The 24,776-nt window shown below is 34.5% G+C and overlaps 1 protein-coding gene and 1 long non-coding RNA gene across 6 annotated transcripts; one reads left to right on the plus strand and one right to left on the minus strand.

Moving 5' to 3' along the window:
- Positions 1–11,622: 11,622 nt before the first annotated feature.
- LOC137742016 (beta-glucosidase 12) lies at positions 11,623–20,910 on the minus strand. 4 transcript variants are annotated; one of them, XM_068481748.2, is made up of 13 exons: positions 20,593–20,909; positions 16,866–16,935; positions 15,154–15,212; positions 14,964–15,039; positions 14,757–14,834; positions 14,548–14,635; positions 14,190–14,445; positions 13,899–14,014; positions 13,569–13,786; positions 13,441–13,472; positions 12,879–12,981; positions 12,130–12,238; positions 11,623–12,044 (listed from the first exon to the last, which is right to left on the minus strand). In XM_068481748.2, the coding sequence occupies exons 1-13, from the start codon at positions 20,827–20,829 to the stop codon at positions 11,804–11,806; spliced, it is 1,683 nt and encodes a 560-aa protein (XP_068337849.2). In that variant the 5' UTR covers positions 20,830–20,909; the 3' UTR covers positions 11,623–11,803. The 4 variants fall into 4 exon arrangements, with proteins under 4 accessions (XP_068337849.2, XP_088535737.1, XP_088535736.1 ...); XM_088679611.1 differs by lacking the exon at positions 12,879–12,981 and having other exon boundaries at positions 20,593–20,910; XM_088679610.1 differs by lacking the exon at positions 16,866–16,935 and having other exon boundaries at positions 15,154–15,531; positions 20,593–20,722.
- Positions 17,051–19,218, plus strand: LOC137742017 (uncharacterized). Of its 2 annotated transcripts, XR_015953297.1 has the most exons (3): positions 17,493–17,801; positions 17,965–18,029; positions 18,499–19,218. It is a non-coding gene; the product is annotated as an uncharacterized LOC137742017 (long non-coding RNA). The 2 variants fall into 2 exon arrangements; XR_011069357.2 differs by lacking the exon at positions 18,499–19,218 and having other exon boundaries at positions 17,051–17,801; positions 17,965–18,384.
- Positions 20,911–24,776: the final 3,866 nt, after the last annotated feature.

Consider the following 24,776-nt stretch of genomic DNA (forward strand, 5'->3'; position numbering starts at 1 on the left):
AACATGCAAACAACATACAAAACACATGAAATAAACGGCAATCCCTTTCAATAAATTTAGCAAAGAAGTCCCGGTGAATATTTGGGAATTCTAAACTCAGTCAGCACAAGGCTAAATATTAGTTAACTTAATTAGCATGTGGCTTCATTTATATACGAAGTTTGAATTACACACTTTCAGAGCTTTATTTTTCTCATATTCTAATTTTTTTTATAAGTCGTCTTCTAATTTTGTCCAGATCTCATGTGGAGGAATGCTAGCTCCTTCCTTACCAATTTTTTTTTTTCCAGATCCTACGATATTACTTGATGATGCAACCTATTTATTTTCTAAGTTACTTTGTAAAAGTCATTCTACAAAACACTACACTAAATCCAAATTTATTTAGTCATCAAACTTGTGATCCAACAATAGACGAATTATGACTTCAATTAATGAAATTATGACACTAATAATCGAATAGTCAAACGATTTCTGTTTTTTTTTTTTTTTTGGGGTAGAGTTCATCTTTGTGGGTAGTTTACAAATTAACTATTTCGATCATCAAGCAACATTGTACTTTAACAAAGGTATAGAAGAAATTAAAAAAAGAAGGTAAAAATGAAAAGAGATATAGCATTCCTCATGTAATACTTATAAATTTATTTTTAAGATATAATAAAATAGCTTGGTCTTTTCTTTTGGGTAGGAATCGTTCTAGGTGGCTTATAACTTTTTTTTTTTTTTTTTTTGAAACAACTGGCTTGTAAGCTTAAAACACTGAGAAAAATAAAAGATAGTGTTATTCACACACTTGTTTTTTACTTCTCACACACCCTTACTAATTTTAGATTATATTAATCTTTCTTCAAATCATTCGAGGCTGAAAACTAAGAAGAGTGTGAGAAGTAAAATTAAGTGTGTGGATAATACTACCAAAATAAAAATTTGAGCTTACCCAAAATTCAGAAACTTACTCAGCTTGGAGAAAAGAAATTAAAATATGAGCATATCAGCCAGGATAGTACTACGTACTACTATGTGATATGAGCAACCCACTAATAGAAAATGTTATAAGTATTCCCCATGATCTTCCTCAGTTTAATTAATGAAATCTATCTTCTTTTTTTGTTGGAAAACGAAATTTATCTTCGAACGTGTTTATTAGATATTACGTACTATTAAAGACAAAGTCAGCTAGCGCACCGCAAACGAGTTTTAATTTTTCAATTTTGTAGTATTTATCGTGACTCATGCATGTGTCCAGTTGTTCTTTTTTTCAACCATTGATTCCAATATAGAAATATACACTGTGTAGAATATAAAATCTGAAGAATACCTTATTGTGAAGGTGAGAGATATGACTATCTATTGTATTGACCTTGGAAATTTAGAGTAGAGAAAGTTTTGCTTGTGAGTGCTTTAAGACTTGTTTGAAAATGCTTTTATAATGACTAAAACACTTATAGTGAAAATATTTTTGTGTTCTAAAAGCACTTGAAGTGTTTCCTACTAGAGGCGGCAATTATATGCTTCTTGCATGAAGCATTCAAGTTTTTTTTTTTTTTTTTTTTTTTTTTTCACTAAGGATTGATTCCAAAAACATTTTCACAAAAACCGTTTTCAGCCATTTTAAAAACACTTCCAGGTGAGCCCTTAATAAATGAGTATGAGCTGACGAAGTTGCAACTGAGTAACAATCAGAAGGGGAATGCTAGCAAGACTCGCTCAAAATGCTAGTACGGCCCAACTTTCCATTCACGTATATTTTCAGTACTTCCTCAAATAAAAGATTTTTCAATGTTTTCGAAACACGAGTTGATATACTATGCGCCATAATAAAAGTGGGAGAGTTTTTTTTTTTTTGTTTCAAGTGTCCATTGACTTATATCACAACACATGATGTATTAGCCTATGTTCTAGGAACATTGAAAAATTTCTCATCAACGTTTTAGCTGGGTCCCACATTAATATTATTCAAAATAAAAGTTTTTTTTTTTTTTCAATTAATATCTTCCATCAGCCCATATAAAGGTCCTACCCTCACCCTGTCATCAATTTAATGAGGGATCGAACAGTTAGCCAACCAAAAGCATAACTTAATATTACAATTTTAAGCCACTTAGTACTACGGTCTAGTGGTATTCCTCTTCACTTTTAAGTAAGAGGTCTTAGGTTCGATTCTCGCTAAATGCGAATTTGAGTCACATTATTGCTAGCCCATTGTGAGGCTAATCCCACTCCCTTAGTATAGATAATATCGTTTGTTAAAAAAAAAAATATATTACAATTTCAAAATTCTACAGTGCAATATGAGAAAATTAAAACTTCATAGTTTATCTTAAAAATCACACAAAACATGAATGGTATTTTTTTTTTTTTTTTCAATGGTATGAGGAGAATTTTATTGATATCGAAAAAAAGAAAACACCTAGTTAGGGAGGGACATAAATCTAACCCCATAACGCAAGAAAAAAGGATGAAAACAATACATGAAAAAAGGGGGGGGGGGGACATAAACCTTACCCCTCTAGAAACAAAATCAACAAAGATACAGGGAAAATAGGGGGACATGAAACCTAACCCCTCTAAAGCCAAACCTAAAGGTCTAAACCTACAAAACAGAATAACATCACAAGGTTAAGGGGAAAAAAAAATCAAGAAAGTAAGACAAACCTGTTTGTCGACATGCACATTAATTTGAGAAGTGGAAGCCATGAAAGCCAATATAGTCTGAAAACAAAGCAGCACGAATTGTTCGTAAAATTGTTCGCAACCACATTTCCTTCGCGATATATGTGAGAGGAATAGAAAGTCATCTTCCAGATGCGGTCTAAACAAATAGACCATTGCATACAAAGATGCCAAGGAGGATCAAAATTAGTTGATTGGAGAGCAGAAATAACACTAAAAGAGTCACTTTCCAGTCAAAGACAATGCCAACCCCGCTAAAATGTGAGCTCTGCACCAATTATAACTGATGATAATTCTGCATAAAAAGAGTTGGGATGACCAATCTCTTGGCAGAAACCACTAAGAAAGTGACCATGGGAATCTCGGAAAACTCCTCCACAAGAACCAGGACCGGGATTTCCTTTAGAGAAACCATCTGTATTAAATTTAATCCAAAAGAACCAAGGAGAAAAACAAAGGACAATAGTTATCCAACACCAGTTGATGAATGGTATATTAAATATATTTTTTCTTGTTTGATACGACTATATTACACTCAACGCTGAGTCTCAAGTTGTATGTTAAGGGTGTGAATTTAAGGCCTAATTTGAGCTATTCAAGTTGAAGTCGGACATTATGAGTTATCAAAGCTTTGAGTGTAGATCTTCCTCCATAGACTTCGGATAAGGTTGTTATATATGTTTAACCCATGCTCAGCCAATTCAAGTCCTAAAAGATTGTTAGATATTATTGAGGAATAATTTGACCTTTAAAAGCAACGAAGAAAATGAAGTCATAATCACTTTAATAGTAGGCTTCTCCTCTTTTACATAAATAATATGCTCGACTTTAATAGGTAAGCTTATCTTCTCTTATAGAAAAAATATGCTCGACTTACAATAGGCACATCTAAGTCCAATTTATAAGCAGTAAAAATCAGTTTACATACTAAGTCCAATTTCATGTAAATTAGTAAAAAGTAATCCTCTTTTCATAAGACTTTTCTACACCAATTTGAATCAACCAGCTATAAACCACTTTCATACTCATATTCTTAAATTCCCACCTGAATATATGTGAATCAAGTTTCTAGCACAACTTTCAAATTATAATAAGTGAACACCAAAGCCATCTCTAATCGAAGGGGCTATGTTTAGCCTTGTTCAGAGTTATAACCTACAAGAAATTATTTTTAAATGAACAGTGTCAAACCACATTTATATATCATCTCCAACCGAATGGGCTATTTTTTAGCCCCTTTATTATTTTTAAGTTTGTTCTTTAACTTTATTGGTTAATTGAATTAAGCTACCATATTAAAATAAGGCTATCTAAACATATTTTGAGTGCCACTTGTTGCTAAATGAATAAGCCTCCGGATTTCTTATTTTTATATAATCCCAACAACTTAGACATTAATTCAAAGATCACAATTCAATTGAAATACATCTTAAATATTAAAACTACATCAACTTAATTAATATTAAAACTACAACAATTTAGATATTAAGGATTACAACAAATTAGGAGTTTAAAGAGTATGAAGAATTAAAAGAAAATGATGTAAGATAGTATGGAAGGGTGAAATGATGTGAGAAATGACTTAGGTATTTATATTTTTTTTAATTTCGTCATAATTTTTTTTTTCAAAATATGACGTCAGCTAGCAAGTTGGCTGCTAACAGCTTGGGCCCCTCAAATGAGCTGGGTGGCTGGACTTGCCCAGCCCAATGGCCAAAGGGCTGGAGTTTGGCTTGGGGGGTCCCTTTTTCTTTTGGTCCAGACCTCCATTGAAGATATTTTTTTTTTCCTCATTTCAGGCTATAACACAACCCATAACCCTATGGTCTGATCCATTGGAGATGGCCTAAGTCTTTTCATTAAAAGAGTTTATCATCACAAACATTCTGCCAATGCATTTCAAAATATAGAATCAAAGAACCACTGTTACAAACATAATACAAAACGGATTCCAAGATTGCTATATCCAATTTGCATAATCAATGTTGTGATCAAACTAATAAAGCAAACTCAATATAATTTGCTTCAACTTATCTGGCCAAACGTAACAATTATAATGTTAAACTTCAGTCAACAGCAAATTTTATAAACTTTCACATTACTCTAACACAATGAGTAATAAAGTAATGATTCAACCAATTGGTTAATCAAACTACAACTTGATTCATAAGCATCAAAAGGAATTATAACTTCACAATATTAAGTGTTAGTTAATAGCAAGTTTGTTAACCAATAGTCATTTTAACACTATGAACAACTTATCCATAATTCAACAAATTGCTTCAATAAAACCACAACCTGGTTTCCAAGCATCCAAATGAATCATGATACCAAAATTAATAGTCGGTCTAAATACCCTTAGATTTATGCGCACATTTGAACATATGATTCTCCCACTTGAGCATAAGTTGAAGTATCATGCTGCTGATAAAGAAATTAGAGCTATGAACCAATTGGTTCTCGATTTCTCACCAAAACAGATAATGCATAATCTCAATTTAATCATATAAACTTAACACCATTATGCAACCAGTTTATGTATCAAATTAAAGATAGTCTCAATCATATGATTAACTCATCTCACATAAATTCAAAATTACCAATTTCAACAACGACCAAAATTAGAATAATAATCACAACATTTTTTACATTTAATTTGATTCTAACTGGTTCATTATACATCAAACAAATCAACCAAAACTTTAATGATGTCTAGACATCGTAATAATATATCTTGATTAAAATGAGATAATCAAGATCTCTTATCTTTGAAGGAACTTAAGATGATCATCCAACAAATATTAGTATACATAATACATTAAAATCAAATCACTTGCGCTAGACAATAGCATATATACTTTTGCCTATTATAACTTTGGTCTAAAACTTTTCTTATGGTGAAGTGACCCAAAATAGTAAGGCAAGTAAATTTGATAGTAGCCAATTGCATGATTACATTATGCCATATAACAATCTTAACGGTGGAGTAGGGTTAGGTTGTGTAGATGTTATGGGATGGTGTGGGTTTTGGGGAAAAGTAGGAGAAATAATGTTAGGATGGGTGGAAAGTAAGGTGGGATGCGGATTTGGTGGGAAAGTAGTGGAGCTAGGATTCCTAGGGGGATTTATTAAAGGATGAGAATCAATGGTCAGTATTGTAGATGACTGGGAGGAGGAAGGCTTTGTAGAAATGGATTCTTTGTAGGGGAAAATGGTTTCATCAAATAATACATGACGTGACAAAAATATGCGACCTGTGGACATATCTAAACACCTATAACCATGTTGATTTAATGAATATCCTAAGAAAATGCAACGTTTGGAACGAAATTGTAACTTATTAGTATTATAGGGACGAAGATAGGGAAAACATGCACACCCAAAAACTTTAAGAAAATCATAGTTAGGAGATTTGTGAAACAACTTTTGAAATGGAGACTCATCATGGAGAACTCTAGTGGGTAAACGATTGATCAAATAAGTTGCTGTATGAAAAGCATCATCCCAAAATGAAGTAGGTAAGGATGAATGAGCAAGGAGTGTGAGGCCAGTTTCAACTATATGACGATGTTTTCGTTCAGAAATGCCGTTTTGTTCGGGATGATGTGGACATGTAAAGCGATGGAAAACTCCATGGTGAGATAAAAAAGTTTTAAAAGTATTGTTGACGTACTCTCCTCCTCCATCGGTTTGGAGTGATTTGAGTTTAGTATTAAACAAGTTTTCAACCAGTTTCTTGAATGACACAAAAGTAGAAAAAACATCGGATTTTAATTTTAATGGATATAGCCAAGAGTAGCGGGAATAATCATCAATGAATACTACATAATATTTAAAACCATTGATAGAAAATGAAGGTGAAGTCCATACATCGGAATGAACCAATTCTAATGGAGACAAAGACCTAGAAGTTGACAATTGAAAAGGTAACTTGTGACTCTTACCCATGGGACATGAGTGACAGAACTCACTAGTGACAACACCTTTAATGGGCAATTTATTCCTAGAAACCAAACTTTGCAAAACATGAGAAGATGGGTGACCTAACCTAGAGTGCCAAATTGAATTGGACACTCTAGTACCTAAAAATGCAGACACGCCTTTATTTGTTGATGAAACACCAGAGAAGGGGTAGAATCCATTTCTACTCGGGCCTTGTAAAAGCATCCTCCCCGTGTGAAGATCCTGAACATAATACGAATTAGGATATAGGGTTAGAGAGCAGTTATTTTCTTTGGTAAAGCGATGGATTGAAATAATATTGGTGGATGCATTTGGGCAAAGTAGAGTATTAGGTAATCTAAAGGTGGAGTGAGGTGTACGAATGCAAGTGGTCCCTATGTGTGAAATTGGCAAACCTGTTCCACCAACAACTCCATTGACTTGGTCCACGCCATTATAAGGATGAGGATTCGAAAGACTGGCAGAATTATTTGTGATGTGAGCATTAGCCCCTGAGTCAAACAACCACTCCTGGATGGCAGGTGCTGTGGCAGAGGCAGAAGGTGCCGTAGCAGCAAACGCTTGCAATCGAGGTGCAGGAACGCGGCCCTCATAAGACATGTTTAGGCGGTTGAAGCAGTCGATCGCAGAATGGCCATGACGACTGCATATTTGACATTGAATGCGTCCAGTAGTGAAAGGACTTTGGGAAGGAGCTGTGCCGAGAATCCCATCATTTTGGCGAGAGTGGGAGCCTGGGTGAGGGTTGGACCCGTGTTGAGAGTGGGATCCTTGATTAGAGTTAGACCCTTGGTGAAAGTGAGGAGAGTTGCAGTGGCGATTTGAAGAGCCACGACCACTAGGAAAATGACTACGACCGCGAAACCCAGGAGAGGATCCTCGTCCCCGAAAAGATGCAGGTGCACGGTTGCCATTGCGGCCTGCTACAAGGGCAGTGAGACCATTGTCAGTACCAAATGCAGAATGCATTTTCTGTCGTCTTTCAGCGCCAAGGAGAAGTGCTTCCAAAGCACTGTAGGTAATGGCCTCATCACGAGCTTGGGCTGAGGCAACGGTGCTTTCATAGGCAGGGCCTACGTTGTTGAGAATAATGGCAACAACATCGGAGTCTGAAACAGGAGCACCAGAGAGAGAGAGAGTATCCGCGAGACAATTAACTTTATCCAAGAATTCAGAGATGGAAGAATCACCTCTGTGAGTATTCATCAACTCACTGCGGAGTTGGAGAAGGCGACCGGTTGACTGAGAAGCATATCGATCACGTAGGGTTGTCCATGCAGAATGGGAGCTAGTTTTCCCAATTAAAGCAGCAAGTACGGTAGGGTGAACAGAAGAGTTGATCCAGGACATAACAGTGGCATCTTGTTGGATCCAAGTGTCGAAGTCGGGATTGACTTTGTCAGTGATGTTGCCATTATCATCTTTCAGGAATGCGGGAGGACACTGACTGGTTCCTTCGACAAAGGAAACAAGATTACGACTGCGGAGGAGATGGAGCATTTGGGCGTGCCAGAGGGGGTAGTTGGTACGATCAAGTTTGATCGTGAGAAAGTTGGAGACATTTGGGAGGGGAATGGGAGAGGAAGAATGAGAAGCCATGTGAGGAGAGAAAAAAAATCTGTCGTTAGACTTTTAGCTCAGAGATACCATGAAAGAATTTAAGCTAGGGTTGTAAACATAGATTGCATAAACTCAACTCAATTAATTATGAGTGAGGTATGGACTTCATTATATAGAGATTACAAGATGAGGTTGGTTACATATCATCTGATTACATTTGAAATTCAAAACTAAGTTACACATGAGTTTTAGATAAGGAAGGAGTGTGATTCCTTGCTATCTGTTGAAGAGGTTGAAGAGTATCCAACTTGTGTGGCTGACTTGGAGAGACGTTTACCATGCATTTCGGACGTGGAGAGATATCTTGAATAGTTGGTTTATCAAAATCCACAAACACTTCCCATATATTCCATCCATACAATTACATGAGTTACAACACATACTGAATCCTTTCTCTAAACACTGATTGTGGATGATCCCCGCAGCCATGAAAGCCTTAAAAGCATACTCTATACCAAATCATCAAAAAATATAATAGCATTTGGCAAAATTTATTTGAACCCATATAACTTCTTTTTATACCCAATTTAAACTTTAAACTTGAATTGTCTTTTTGACCCTATAACATAATTATCACTAAGTATAAAATAAAATTAACAATAAAACTAAAATTTATTAATAAACCCACACCCAATTTAAGAGCAAGAAGAGCAACTTGGTATGTGCTCAAGTTGGCTTGTGCTGCTACTGAACATATTTTTAAAATAGGTATATGTATATACAAGAGTATTGGACTAGTAGCAACAACGTTGTTAACTAGGGGAAACGAGTTCGCCATTGTTGTGCGCTGTGTGAACCAAGAAATCAGAAGAAATAGGAACTCAAAGGTAGTCTTTCATCTATTGGGCAAATGAATCTTTGGCGGCAATTACATATTGTCAACCTGGTAAGTTTAAAATGTAATGAATTTTACATGGTTTTTAATTGTTTTGAATGGGTGTAAAGATAAATTTACATATTGAATTGGGTTGGGAGGGTAATTTAGGTAGTAAATTTGGATTTAAAGAGATATTAATAGTTTAATTAAAAATAATATGAGTTTAGAGAGTAAATTGGGTGTAGAAAGAAGTCATATTTGTGCAAATAAAATTCCCCAAAGCCTTTAGATGTTAATCGATTAATGTAAAACATACTATATTTTTACGAGCAATCCTACTTGAAAATCAAAAGGAAAACAAAAGGGACTGGTAGATTCATAATTTCTCATCCAAACGGGTTCAATGATCGAAATAGAGAGAAAACAAAGAACCCATACGATACCTTAATTTGAATGACATCTAAATTGAGCTAACTAATAGTATACAACCATAAGGTATGGTAGCCAAAAGTACAACAGTTGAGTCCAAAGCCTTCTAAAAATTTAAGTCTTTGCCATGAATCAAACTTCACCAAAAACTCTAAAATTAATAGCGCGCAAATTTGGAAGAAAAAAAAAAAAAAAAAAGAGAGAGAGAGAGAGAAATAAAGAACTGACCTGGGACTGGGAGACTTCTATATAGAGGAGGTCCAAGGGAAACCAGCAACAATTTAGATCAATGCGGCCCTTTATCTACAGCCCAAACAAATTAAAGATGGAAAAAATGTTGTGGAAAATAAAAAGGATTAGGTACCTTAAATCTCCTAACTTTTTAATGTCATTCCAAATTAGTTTTAATCTTTTTTAACATTCTAAAAAGTATCCAACCTTTTGGTAATGTCACATCAGTTAAGCCCTAGTTAAATTTCTGTTAGATTAACTAGGCGTTATTTTGTCTGCAAAATCAATAGAAGGTCAATGAAGCATAGCCTCCACCAACTAACAATCACCACCACCCCCATTAGGCCATCACCTCCAAACCCAACGCACAACCACCAACTTCACACTACAACTCAAGCCACCAACACCGAGAAAAAGGTCATGGAGGTTGCTATAATGGTATGGACTCCCATGATGCAATAACCACCATCTTTACCGCCCACAAAGAATAACTGGAAGCTTTACGAACCGAGAATCATAAAGTGAGGAAATTAAATGAGTAGAAACAAGCTCATCAATACCCTATCTGAATTATTAACCATCTTCTTTGTTAGGAGATTTCCCTCCTAATATAATTTCAATTTGGGTTCATTTTTTATTCAATTCAATACCCATTTAATCATTGGGTGTCATATTATATAATCTCAATCTCAATTTATATTTTGTGACAACTAATATTACTGTTGACCATGATATACCCAGTTGGTGATTTCTACATATAAAAGTTGTGATGAGGTTTCGGTGGCCATAGGTTGAGCTTTGAGGTGGAGGGGGCTTTGATATTTCCAATTTTCTTTTTCTTTTTTTCCATTTTATTTGTGAATTTTTTTTTTTTTTCATCTTCATGTCTTTTAAGAGGTTATTTAATTATTATATTAGTGTCCAAGTAAACTAAAAAGTGAGACCCATTGTTGCCACATGTACATTTAACGAAAAAATAAAATAGATTTTAATGGATGTGACATTTTCAATAGGTTTGGTACTTATTTGGAATGTTTAAAAATGTTGAGATCAATTTGAAATGATACTGAAAGGTTGGGAAACTTTAGGTACTTAGTCAAAATAAAAATAAAAGTGCTCTTCAAAAAATAAAAGCAAAATTACCTTTTTAAATAGATGAATTGTGCTTATGCAAACTGAATGCTAGTTATATATGTTCCTATATTTCGAACAGCAGTCCTCCATGGAAGCACCACCTGATGCAAGGAGGAAATCTGATACATTTTCGTTTTTCTAAGCTGATTAAACCCAGGATGCAAGGAGGAAATCTGATACATTTCCTTTCTTGCTAAGCTGATTAAACCGAGGACCACTTACCGATCCCATGTGGTTGCAATAAATCAGTGATACACAACTGAGAGAAAGGAAAATACCTTTACTAACCAATTATTTGTTCAGAATTCGATCCCTAATTACTCATGAAAAACAACTCAGCTAATAACTTCACTATTTTCCTCTAATGGTTGAAGCTCAGAGCCATATCATATACAAAATGCATTTTGTTAAACAGAACGAGATTCAAAGTTAACAAATAAACGTAATTACTCTCAAGATTGAGGAGACAACGCTTAAAGATGGAAAATTGTGCTCACATATCCAGTCCATAAAGAGAGAAATTATCGCATGATATATTTATACTAAGAGATGAGAAAAATAAATTGGTTTCAAACTCATTATTCACGATATTCAAACTTAAGATTTATGACCTACAAGTAAAAGAAGAATATCATTATATAATATTGGCATGGTACATGCATTGTTGTATCTTCTACTTCATGTATACATTTATCTAGGATTCATCTGTCACATTTATCTAGCATTCATACACTTAAGGGCGGCAGAACTTTTGGTTTCTCGATCAATTCTCAAATTTTATTTAGAAATATATGTAAGGCTCTCTCATTAAGAATGCTCTTTTCCACACAAATTCAAGGCATTCTTAGATGAATACAGAGTTATTCTTCAAGTATTTATAATTGAATTATGCGTACTAATTATTCTAGTTGCCTTATGTCCTGCGCCATCATGAGATCAAATTTGATACACAAATTCGGTGTTCCCAACACTACCATCCACAAATGATTTGATTTCTTCCGTATTGTTTGAGGACTTCTTGAGGAAACTTTGGAACCAGTACGTTGAGGATTTTAAGGATCTTTGTAGACTTTCGTAATCTACATAAATGATACCAAATCGAACAGTGTATCCATCACCCCATTCAAAATTATCTAGCACTGACCATGCAAAGTATCCCTTCACATTAGTACCACTTCTGCACACACGCAGAAACATATAAAATGCATTGATGCAAAAATCAAGTTTAAATAACCATACTCAGTTTTTCAACAAAAACTTACTTGATTGCTGCTTGAACGTAACATAGGTGGCGATTGTAGTAGTCAATTCTGTTGGTATCATTAAGGGCTTCGGGTAGTGGTAATGTAGGATCATTGAACTCATCAACCCCTACAATGTAATGCATTATCATATGTATTTAGTTTTTTTATTAAGCGATATAAAATTATTTTTAAATTTAGACTTTACAACACTTATTGTATTTTAAACCATTACATTATATATAAAAAGGGTGAAGTGCTGATTTAGTATTTAAACTATCATCTCAGTGAAAATTAGGTCATTAAATTATTTTTTTTGGCAAAATAAGTCCCCAAATTCATCAAAAATTGCTAATTTCAGCCCTAATATTATATTCAAAGCTATTTTATCCAATTTTTCGTTAACTTAAATCACTTGACACACTTTAGAGTGTAATACCGTCATTTTCTCGCCTATAAGCCCTTAATATTCATATAGGTTGTGAATCTAACACCTAATTTACTCTCCAAAGTTAACTTCATACACTATTTCTTTAAGAAAATTACTAATCTACCCTCCAATGTGTATCACATGCAAGTAACGTAACTTAAATTGATGGAAAATTGATAGATTTTTATAATTTAAGGATTGATTATCTAGAGAAAAAAAAATAAAATTGAGGGACCTAATTTTCACTCAAGTGATAATCCAGGGACTAAATTTGCACTTCACCCTATAAAATATGAAATATTAATGATGCAAATAATTTAGGTTTCAAAGTATTAATTACCATTCTCTGTAATGTAAATCAATGGGTCATTATACTTTTCTTTCGTGTAGAGTAAAATATCTTGAATTCCTTTTGGATAAACATATAACCAATCAGAAGCAGCCTGCACCTCATTAAAAGATGATTGAAATGTTAATTGAGGGGTTAGGTTTGTATGTGGATAACAATAAAAAAAAATCTTAGGTGCTCTGGAATGCTCTGGAGTACTCTGTACTCCGTGCGTTTTGATCCTTAGATCTTAATTTTTATATAAAGATTAATGGTTAAAACACCTGAAATATCAAATACTTTGGAACACCCAAAAAAAATTCTTTTCATTTTATTTTAAACAAAAGGTATTATCTACACTAAAGGGATGAGATGGGTTTAGCCTCATAATAAGCTAGCACTAATGTAATTCTAATTCGTCTTTGGCGAGAACCGAACCTAAAACCTCTCACTTACAAGTGAAGAAGAATAGTATTAGACCATAGCACTAAATGGTAACACCCAATAAAGTCTTGGATCACATTATATTACACACCCATATATTAATAGCTCCGACTAATAATTTGATATGTACCTGTGGACCGATGGGGACTCCATCAAGCTCAGCTGCCACAATATGTATGAATATAATCAATAATTTATAACCTAATTATTCTACATACATCATTAATGGCTCCAAATAAGTTTGTAATTCGTACTTACTTGTAACATTAACGCGAGGATCTGTTACATAGCTTGGATTATCAGAACAATTGTAAGATGCATCGCTTGCATATCTAGCAGAATAGTAATTTAGTCCAATAAAATCATATGAGCCACTTAGCAACTCGGATTGTTCTTCCGTAAAACTTGGTAATCGCTCTCCAACAATAGCTCGCATGGTTTGAGGATAGTCACCATGTGTTAGTGGGTCCATGAACCTGAAGAAATATGAAAATTCCAAACTCAAGATAATACTAGCTAGCTAGTCAATATTTCAATTTAGCTAAAAACATTAAATTTTGTTGATCAATTAATTACAGATATACTTGCCATCCAAACATAAAGTCTAAAGCTCGAAGTGCAGCATCTCTATCCCACTGTGTCTCTGAAGCTGGCTCAAACCAGTATGACACCACTGTTATTCCTATTGTTCCATTTTGACATGCCTGCATAAGAAAACTCAAAAATTCGTTTATTTACAGCAAGATAAAAGAATAATCTTTGTTTATCTCATTAGACAAACTATTCCCTGCAATGTTAATTATAATTAAAACTAGTGACTGATATAAAATTCTCAACTAGAAGCCCAAAGATTTTGAAAAAGAAATTAGTTAACTAAACCTGGTATTTATCCTTGTACAACTTTACAGCGGTCGCATGAGCAAGGAGTTGGTTATGTGTCACAATGTATGGTTCAGTACTCGAATCTCCACCGGTGCAGTTTGGGTTATACCAAGCAGAGCATCGTCCTGGCGCATGGATTCCGATTGCATAACCATGATTACTCACGGTACGTGGTTCATTCAACGTGATCCAATGTTTTACTCGATCTCCAAACTGGTCAAAACAAAGGTCTGCAAAGTCTTGAAAATCATTGCTGTAGTACGCATTTCCAAACATGTTTGTTATCAATCAATATATAATCGTATTTCTTTACTTACAGGATCAACAATGTGCAAAGGTAAATTTATTCACTTACACAATTCGAGCACTTAAAAACCCACCATATTCGTCTACTAAAGCTTGGGGAACGTCCCAATGAAAGAGCGTCACAAATGGCTTTATACCTATATGTAGTATAATCAGTAGAAGCAACTTAAAAGTTTGATATAAGTGCTTGCATGTAGATCTTATCGTATATTACAGTAATGGGATGATATATGAGATAAAATAAGCAGCTGCATCAACCATTGCTTAGGAGTTCATTAGTGAGATTGTTGTAGTACTCGATGCCTTCCTTGTTAATGCCCCCACTTAGCGTTCCACCTAGTAATTGGAAAAAAATTTAAAGTGAATACTTATCTATAAAGAGAAATTAAACTGAGAAAAATATGTTAAACAATAAAGTGATGATTTGTCCCAATCCAATATATGTATCCGGATCATCAACGTTACTTGGTAACAATCTTGACCATGAGATTGAGAACCTATAAGCATCCATCGACATGTTCTTCATAATTTTCACATCGTCCTATAATGACACAAAAGATATAAATAATTATAAGAAAGAACCTAAAAGCTATCGCCTTCAATGTCTTCTGTTGTTGTAAGGTTAAAAAAATTAGTCAGTATGTGATTTTGTAACCTGATAAAGGTGATACTGATCAATAGCAACATCTCCATTGCTGTGATCACTGATTTTTTCTGCAATTGTCCATATATAGAGAATACATATCGCAAAAACCATATCATGCAAACTATTATATACAGTAAAACCTTTATAAAGTTATAAAGTTGAGACCAAACCAATTTTATAACTTTAAGGAGGTTATTACTTAATAGAGGTGTAGTTAAAATATTATTATATTAACCTATTTATCCTTACTGAATATTAAAAAGTACTTAATGAATGTTACATTCCAAAATGTTTCCAACTTCTCAAGAAACCGTAAACATGTTTGGGAAGTTAGAAGCATTTTGCCCTCAACCAAGAAGTTGTCAATGTTGACGAAGTATTACGTACCTGCAAGTTAAAAAACGTGACATCAACTCTAAAAACTAGAGCATTGTCTCAAGCAACTATAGAGAAATATTTTAGTTCATCTTAAATTTTTATTTGTGACATGACGTACTCATTGACAATTACTACTACATGGAGGCATGTTTCCTTAAGATGGGAACAAGAAAAATTAAAACATATTATTACAATGTAGAGTTGATTCCTATACATAACTAGTCCCAAGTTGGGACCAAAATTTTAATGACTTTACGAAGGTTATTCCTTTGTAGAGTATTACTTATATAGGTTTTATCTAATAGAGATGAGACTCACATATGTTGACGGACTCCAGCTATATTAAAGAGATAGTACATATGTGATATGAATAGTAAGTGTAGCATTATTCATTTCCCAATATGCCTCGTCTATAATATTATCCAAGTGAAATACCGGTGCAATGTATACCAAAAGGTCGTATTATAGAATGGAGGATTCCGTTGGCATGAATAGCAAACATTTTCTCTGTGAACTGGGATGGAGAGGGATTCGAATTTGTATATATTCCACATTTGGAATAAAAAAAAAAAAAATCTACCGCATAAGGGATGGCCAACTTCATGACGTATTGGCTTGTTTAGAATTAAAAGACGTGAATCTAATGACCGTGCTCCCATAAGAAAAGGCCATGAAAGGATTTGGAAATAAACAAATATCAGGGGAAAGAATGACACCTGCAGAGATACAGAGACAGAAAAATTTAATTAAAAAAAAAAACAAATTGAATAGGATTCTTTTCCTTTTTTTTTTCTCTCCCCTTCCCTCATCTTCTATTTGAATGGTCACGGTTAAGCCACATCAATATCTTATATTAATTTTTTATTGAAAGATAAAGACAAAATAGAAAATGTAAGATCCCACATCGCCGGGGGGAGAGGAGGTGATGTGCTTTATATATACACACCCACCTTCCTATAGTAGCATGTTGAGTGGAAACCCAAGAACAAAACCTTGAGGGCGTGGCCCAAATCGGACAATATCTTACTATGCGGATTGGGATGTGACAATTTGGTATCAGAGCCACTCCCCTGCCATAAGTGTGCCGACGAGGGCGTCGGGGCCTAAAGGCGGGTGGATTGTGAGATCCCACATCGTCCGGGGAAGAGGAGGTGATGTGCCTTATATGTACATGCTCACCTCCCTACAGTAGGACGCGTTTTGGGTGGAAACCCAAGAACAAAACCGTGAGAGCTTGGCTCAAAGTAGACAATATCTTACTATACAGACTAGGATGTGATAGAGAATGTGAGCCATTAGCTTAATTTCAATAATTTAACTAACTGTTTATTTGATTAGACAACCTGGATATTGGTGGGTGAAGTTATCCCACACGCTCGGTCCTCTACCACTTTCATTCCAAGCACCTTCTACCTGAAATGCATATACATACATATATAGGTAAGATGTCTATATTATTGCATGGTAAGATGTCTATATTATTGCATGGGTGCTAATTGACCTGACATTATCTATTCTAAAATTGAGGAAGGATTACAGTCAAATTTTGCCCCTTGATTTTGCTTTATTTACACATTGCTGCCACCAAATCTGTGTTGGGCTGGGGTAATTACTAAAAGTTAGGAGGGTAATATTGTCCGTAGGTTTGGGTGCCCTATGCCTGATTTGGGCCTATTTTGGGTTTGCTGGTTTTGGGCCAGGTGTGGGCTTCAGAAGTGGATTGTCCAATGTGTTGGGCTGGGTTACACAGAAGGAGTCGAAATGACTCTTTTGCCCGCTTCAATCCAGATCCAACGGACAGGATCTGGAGGCGCTTTTGTCATTTTGCGTTTAGGGTGTGGTTGCTGTCGATGTTGTCAGGTGAAATTTTTAATTGTGATAGGAACACAAGTGGTACACCATATATTTTAATAGAAATAGTGAAAATTTTTATTTTTTAAGTTATTAACTTTTTAGCACACATATTCCTCTATCATGATATACCAGCCAGCCGTGTACTGATCAGTTTGAAAAGTCTCTTATCATCAGAGGCGTGGTTCACAGAGGGGTTGATGGGTTGCAGGTAGAGAGAGGGTCGACGGCAGGGGTTCCAGGTGGACAGAGTGGGGTTTGGGTGCGGGATTACAGGGAGAGAAGGTGAAAGGGTGTTTGAACCCTTCAATCCCTGCTTTGCAATCTCCGTTGTTCATCCCGCCTTCTCATCTAGAATGGTATTTCCACCAACCAATGAAGTGCCCGGAGTTTGAACATGAAATGCCCAAGAGGCCGTCCAGTGCAAGGTAACTTTTCTTTTTCTACTTTTCTGGGTGAAATGTCAATGTGGGTTGGACCTAATTACTGCAATTGATAAATTATTGGTTTTGGTTGATGGTTTACCTTGCGCTGGGTTTTAATGAGTTTTTCTTATGGGTTTTGCTTGCATTTGGTTTTGGTTGATGGCAGGTAATCCGTTGCACACCTCTGCCTTCTCATCGCCGTCGCACACCTTACCAGAACTTGAATCAATGGTAATGTATAAATTGTATGGATTTCGCGCCTATTTTAATCTTCGTTAACGATATTAGCGTTTAAGTTGAATAATTCATACTCTTTTGATATTGGAAATTAGGCTCTGATTTCTCAGTCCTATGCTTCTTTGCTGTATAAGATGAGTTTGGGTTATATTACTCAGAAACGGGAATTTATTTATTTATTTTCAGTAAGAGAGTGAAAATCCCTAGCCTTTAGATTTTCAAGTATTTTGTCGGCAATAATAATTTGTTTTTGCAGCTTTATATGTGTGTCTGTCTCCAAATATGAGGATCTCTTAATTTGCTTATGTAGCTTTTGTAATATGATGATCTCTTAATTTGCTTTTGCATATCTTCTTTGCTTCCTCTGCTAGCTCTATACGTGATTCCATATTTCCTATTTTTATATCTTCTTTGCTTCCTCTGCTATCTCCCAATAATAATTCCATATTTCCTATTTTTATAGGAACCAAATCGATGAATACACATGGAAATTTAAAAGGGTTTTAGTTTTTGGATTGGTTTAAATTTTTTATTGTTATTGGTTGTATTGCTGTCAAATATTTGATGGGAAGTTTGAAATGGAGAACTTGGTTGATTGGGACAGAGAAAATCCGATAGCTGCAGACTCTGATTTACTGGCTTCGAAATAGCGAAGTTATTTCTTGGTTCACTTCCGCATCGTAAACCAACTTCTCAGCTCAGTTCTCATATATGAGGTTTCTCAGCTACATTTTTTCTGTAATGAAACATTTGAATAGTACTCGCTAGGATATCCAACTAATTAGGTCAGTTTTTGTTTAACTGGGATTGTTAAATTTGATATTAGGGATTTTAATTTGATTGGGTTTTGGATTGCATTGTACACTGTTTCGGGTATCTTTAACAAAATAGGATGTTTTTTTGGGGATTCTAGAAGTTTAGTTGAACGCTAATTTTAAATTTCTAACCCCTGTGGTGCCTCTCTCTATTTGAGTTTGAGTTGGGGATGGTGGACAATGAGCAATTCGAAGATTTATCGCAGTGCAATTTGTCATTTCCACGGACCACCATAATACTGGCTTACATTTTTCTTCTTTTTTCTTTGCCTTTAGTAATATTATTGTTTATTTCCAAGGGTCCTGAGTTTGTCATTCAGAAGAGATGCTTCATTCAAAAAATAGAAATTTCCCAAAATCTTTGTTAATAGTTGTATCCCTTGCACAAGCATTTAATTTTCTTGGATGTATACTTTTGAGCTTTAAGTTTTCATGTATGCAGCATTACTAGACCAAAAAAAGCAGAGTGTCGTGGAGTAATTAGGACTGTTTCTGTTCTTTTTTTTTTTTTTTTTTTTTTTTTTTGTAATTTTATTTATGTTGAATTGACAAGTGGTTTAAAAAAAAAAAAACTAATTAAAATGGCTTGAAAATTTTGAGTTTTAACGATAAGGACAAAATAAAGGGTAAAGTGAATAGTATCAATATTTACTTTTTAGTGTAAAAATGTGATTTTTCGTTAAAGTAAACAGTACCAGGAGCTTTTTGTTAAAGTTTTTTTACTGGGTTTAGTTTATGTGTTTGGTTTGAGAGTAAATTCAGAGAGCTAAAAGGCAGTAAAGTTTGGATTTGGATCCTCTCCTGAGCTAATGGAGAGGATCCTCATGACCAATCATCGTAGGCCGTTGAATTTTTATCCAATGGCTACAAACAGGAGGGTCCCTTTAAAGTTATAATGATTGTAGCCGTTGGATAAAAATCCAACGGCCTATGATAATTGGTCAGGAGGATCCTCTCCATTGGCTCAAGAGAGGATCCAAATCCGTAAAGTTTGACTATTTACGTTTAATGTTGTTTTGGGTTTGGATTAATTTTGTTTGTTTGATATTAGAAATTGAGTGAAAGGGAATTCGCACTTTTCTCCCTTTTGAATAGTGTTTAACTCATTTCTCATTTTCTGTTTGGTTTCCGAGAAAATCCAGGGAAAAAAAGGATAGAAGATTAATGAATTCACTGGATTGAGTGCTTTAAGTCCATTTATGATGGAAGTTATTCCCTTTGCTTTCATTTCTGTTTTTGTTCTTTTGGGTTTCGAGCACGTTGAGGCGAAGATCATTGATCATACTTTCTTTCCTTATCAATTATTTTGATTTTGGAAGTCTACTTTGTTTTTCAGCTTTAGTGCTTGGGAGAAGCGAAAATGTGATTTCATGTATGGTGGTTGTATTTATCTATCATTTGAAAGGAATTCAAACAGAGAGAGAAAGGAGAAGGTAGGTTTATTGTCAGTGAGATTGAAGGATGGTCTGATGTAACCTTGCAAGTGAACTATATGCTCACACACCCTCATCCAATGGAACCTTTAATTGATATCTGTATTGTGACTCCGTTCGTACCGTCTTTGTAGTGCATCTTTCTGTGTAAATTATTCATGCATGTTGTGGACAAAGGTTTCAAAACCCGCAGCAAAGCGCGGGCAATTTTTTTAGTTAAAACTAAAGTAAACCTAAGTATAATTACATGAGACAGAAATTAAAACAAATTAGAGGGTAAGAAGTTAAGCCGTAGAAGGAACTAATAACCTGATAAGCTGCTGAAGATGTGCCAAATATGAACCCTGGTACAAGAGAATCAAAGCTGCTTCTGTTAAGAGAGTCACAGATAATGGGTGGATCTGTGTTAGCAGCTTTGCTATTTGTCAGTGCAAAGTCAGTGAGTAGCACAACAAATAAGAACAAAGAGCCCAATTTCATAGCCATAAGTAACTGGAAGGTATTTGGTGATGTAGAGTAGGTTTGCCGGTTCCCTGCATATTGCATGGGGTTTATATAGAGGGGACGTTCGTGCTACACTTGAAAAACTGGATTTATAAATAAACCTATAAAATATGAAGAAAAAAAAACATAGTCAAATCACAACAAAATCCTTTAAATCGGGTTTATGGGTTTATAAATAAACCTATAAAATATGAAGAAAAAAAAAAGTGTATTGAAAAAAGGATTGGAATAAAGGATGAGCATAAAAAAAAGGTTATTAGGCATTGAATTCTCAGCCTATGTCAGACTAAATTACCATAAAAGATTTTTTATTTATCACAGTCTTGACGTAAGAAATTTGTCTATACATAACAATAAATGCTAATAAGACAAAAATATGCAATATCACAATAAAAATTCAAATATAAAATAAAATATTTTTCTAAAATTGTCTGAGATAATAGTTTCTTCTTTAGAATAGTTGTCATGTCTTTAAGCTTGCTAGTACTTAATAACTCATTAAAATGAACACTATGTTTATGAAGTCAAAATGTTTCTAACTTCTCGATCATGTTTACAGCTTCTTGACATGAAACTTTTGATATTTCTTAATATCTACATCTTTGACACACTCCACTATTAATGCAGGAGTTTGTATCGATAGATTTTCATTAAGAATAATTAAGTGAAATAAGTTAAGTAAAAACACAATAACTACACAGCTAATCAATTTAATTGGATTCCAACATTACCATACAAAAATTTAGTACCAAAAAGCTGTGCAAAATTCAAATAGAATTATATTATTTTTTTAATGCTTCAATCCGCCAAACGTTGCTTGCTTTACATTTTATTTCTCTTCTATTAAATAAGAAAGGGAAAGGGATCCTCTCCGGATCCCTTCCTCCTAATCCACATAATCAGGGAATTTGTGCCGTTGAAATTTGATCCAACGGTTGAAATTATTATAACTTTTAAAGTGGGCCCCTGTGTATAGCCGTTGGATCAATTTTCAACGGCACGAATTCCCTGATTTGGTGGATTAGGAGGAAGGGATCCAGAGAGGATCCCTTTTCCATAAGAAAGCATCCAAACCCCAATAGCGACAGCTACACTCGCATCCCATTCCCACCCCTCCATCATTACCCTAAGCCACATACGCCCTAAATAAAAATAGAGAATATAATTCCACCTCCATGACTTCTTTGGTGAGGAATTTCTTTGCCAATAAATTAAAGGAAAAAAAGAAGATGAAACAGAAAAAAGGAAAAGGAGTGCTGGTTCTGATTCCTTATGCATTTTCCTCCTTTTCATGAGGTTTTTTACGCTGGACCCGGAGAAAATTACTTTATTTATGCTGGACGGACCGGATGCTTTGATACACGTTTTACACGACGTGATATATACTGATCGTGCTTAGAGCTTTTGAAAAATTTCATTGATGGCAAGCACTTCCATTGCTCTTTCCTGACGGGAACTTGTGGCCTTGGGTGAAAAACCTACTTGTTCAATTGTCTAGTAGCTAGCCATACAAGCCAACTTGAAACCAGCGTGAGATTCTAATTAATCAACGTTTTCAGGCCAGTACAAGTAAAGTACGATAACTATAATCCGTCTCTTCAGTATTTTTTGAGGTTCCACTAAAACTAAAAAACAATAGAGGGAGTAATTAAACTCTTTACAACCACATGGAAGATCCCTTAATTCCTTGACGTGAAATTTACACTAACAACAAAGTTAACTTTTGAATTGGAGTGCCGTCACCATGCGCAAGGTATACTTTGTTGGAATTAAACTCTAAAGTCCAACTCTAATTGGATTGTATAATTGTATCCGAGATAAATTAGGGTTAGGGTTGTATTTGGTAGCTATTTCTTGTGCCACAAGTAATAGTGATATCCGGTTTTATAATTACTAAGGCAATAAGGGATTCTTGTAAAAGAAATAATCCTATGGACTTTAGTTTTCTAGTTATAGGCTCATTAGAGTTTCTTGAATCCTAGAAGCATTGATCACTATATAAGGTAGAGGTCTCATGCATAGTTTTTTCACAATCATAAACCCTAGAACTCCCATCATGACTAATTAAAGAGCAGGAGTGCAGAAGAGCCTTCACCTACCCTAGTCCTTGTGTTCGTGTTTTCTCTGCTAAGGTCAATATGTCTTCTTTTTAAGTAATTATGGTGTTTTGATAAGCATGAAACATATTAGAGCTTACATACTTCACACGACTCTTATGTCTGTGAACCATTCGTTGATTGTTCACATACACCCTTCTGCAGCGTTACATTCCTCCTTTGAGGAAATTAGCTGAACTGCTAATTGTGAGTGACTCTAAAATAAAATTAGCCAAGAAGCATCCACAGCAAACTCAATACCGACTAGATCGCATAGCCTAGACGGAAATCAAGGTTGGAGCTCGGGTTGCAACCACTCCACTGATCACTCACCTGGATGATGATGAACCACTAGATCAGCTTCTCAAATTCCTCCATTATAATTTATCGACCTATCTACCGACTTCCATTAGAAGGCAAAGAAGCCCTTCTAATGGAGCAAAAAGATGCCTTGCACTGCGTATCATATATCCTCTTCAAAAAGAAATAATATGGCTTTTTAATTACCACATCAACCAGCAATACATTTTAAGGGAAGTGCAATTTTTATATTTCACCGTTGCGGACAGTAGCTACGTCCTACAACAATGGAAGAGAGCGAGTAGCGCCGAAGAATACCTCAATTTTGGCTGTATTGAGAGTTGTCCCATATTGAAAAATGAAGCTTGGCCTAGCTGTCCCTCTGCAAAATATTAAACTGAAATCATAAGAGCTACAACAAGACATTAGGATCACGAATGTAATAACTAAATTGACATGAAAAGGAAATAAACTTATCTGTAGAAGAGGAAAACATGATCATAGGGTTTCAAGAGAGTCTTCTCCACTCAAAGCAGTAGTAAGTCCTTGTGCTAAGGGTTTAACACAAAACAAGGAGGATTATTGTAAGTGCAGGGACCTTCTAATATATTGATAATTATCCCTATATTCTAGCCTATTAACTGATTACATGGGATATTCCATATCAATTAGGATATCATAATAGTCCTAAATGGTAATGAATTCTTTGTCAACTCCTAAACCTAACTAGATAAGGCTCATAATTTTTTCAACTATTAACTCGGATTGACCAAGTTACTTGTATGTCAAGAAACAGTGAGCATATGTTATTTGACACTCACAACTTACACCCTCTACTTATATTTGGACATAGACACTGAAAAATCTCTCCCATCATATTGTACATGCCAATCAATTCGTAAATTTAAAAAATAAATGAGATAGCAATAACTCCCACCAAATATGTTAAAAAATGAGGGGAATAAAGAAAAGTATATAATACGAGTCATAAAGTAGTAAAAAGAAAATTGCTTAGTTGGATGTCACCACCTCATTGATTACAGTTAGATAAGTCTCCCTAGCTAGCATTAACCTTTGATTTAATCTAGGGTTTTTTAAATATAGATTCTTGCAACTCTTATTTTCTAAACAAAAATCCACCTAGTTATAAACTTCCAAATAAAACCCAATGTGAAAATGACTACCAAGAAGAAAAATAATTGACTTATTATTACAAGATATTTATAACTTATATCACAATATTCAAAATAAAGCAATAAATATAATTACTCACCTTAATTACAATGAACAAATAATTATTACACATATTATTACCCCTAATATATATATATATATATATATATATATATATATACGCATTCAAATGTATATAGTACTACCATAGGCTCAATATATATGCACAGTACTACATATATGTTCAAACATATTATACTAATTAATCTACATGTATGTAAATTTATGATAAGCAACTAACATATAGTTTGTAGGTAAATTGATGTTGAATCAAATAACATTATTTTATTTAGTAGGTAATATATTTTCCATGTATTATTACATATATTTGGCACATTTTATTATTATAAGATATATGTA

Source organism: Pyrus communis, chromosome 11, assembly GCF_041283825.1.
Source record: "Pyrus communis isolate YQ-2024b chromosome 11, ASM4128382v1, whole genome shotgun sequence".
Lineage (NCBI taxonomy): Eukaryota > Viridiplantae > Streptophyta > Magnoliopsida > Rosales > Rosaceae > Pyrus > Pyrus communis.

Excerpts from the sequence above, each read along its gene's own strand:
- LOC137742016 (XM_068481748.2), bottom strand. The coding sequence starts at position 20,829 with ATGCAATATGCAGGGAACCGGCAAACCTACTCTACATCACCAAATACC. Across the intron at positions 14,446-14,547 it reads TTTTTAAGTGCTCGAATTGT|CAATGATTTTCAAGACTTTG; the intron begins GTAAGTGAATAA and ends TGCGTACTACAG. Across the intron at positions 12,239-12,878 it reads GATTTACATTACAGAGAATG|GGGTTGATGAGTTCAATGAT; the intron begins GTAATTAATACT and ends ATTACATTGTAG.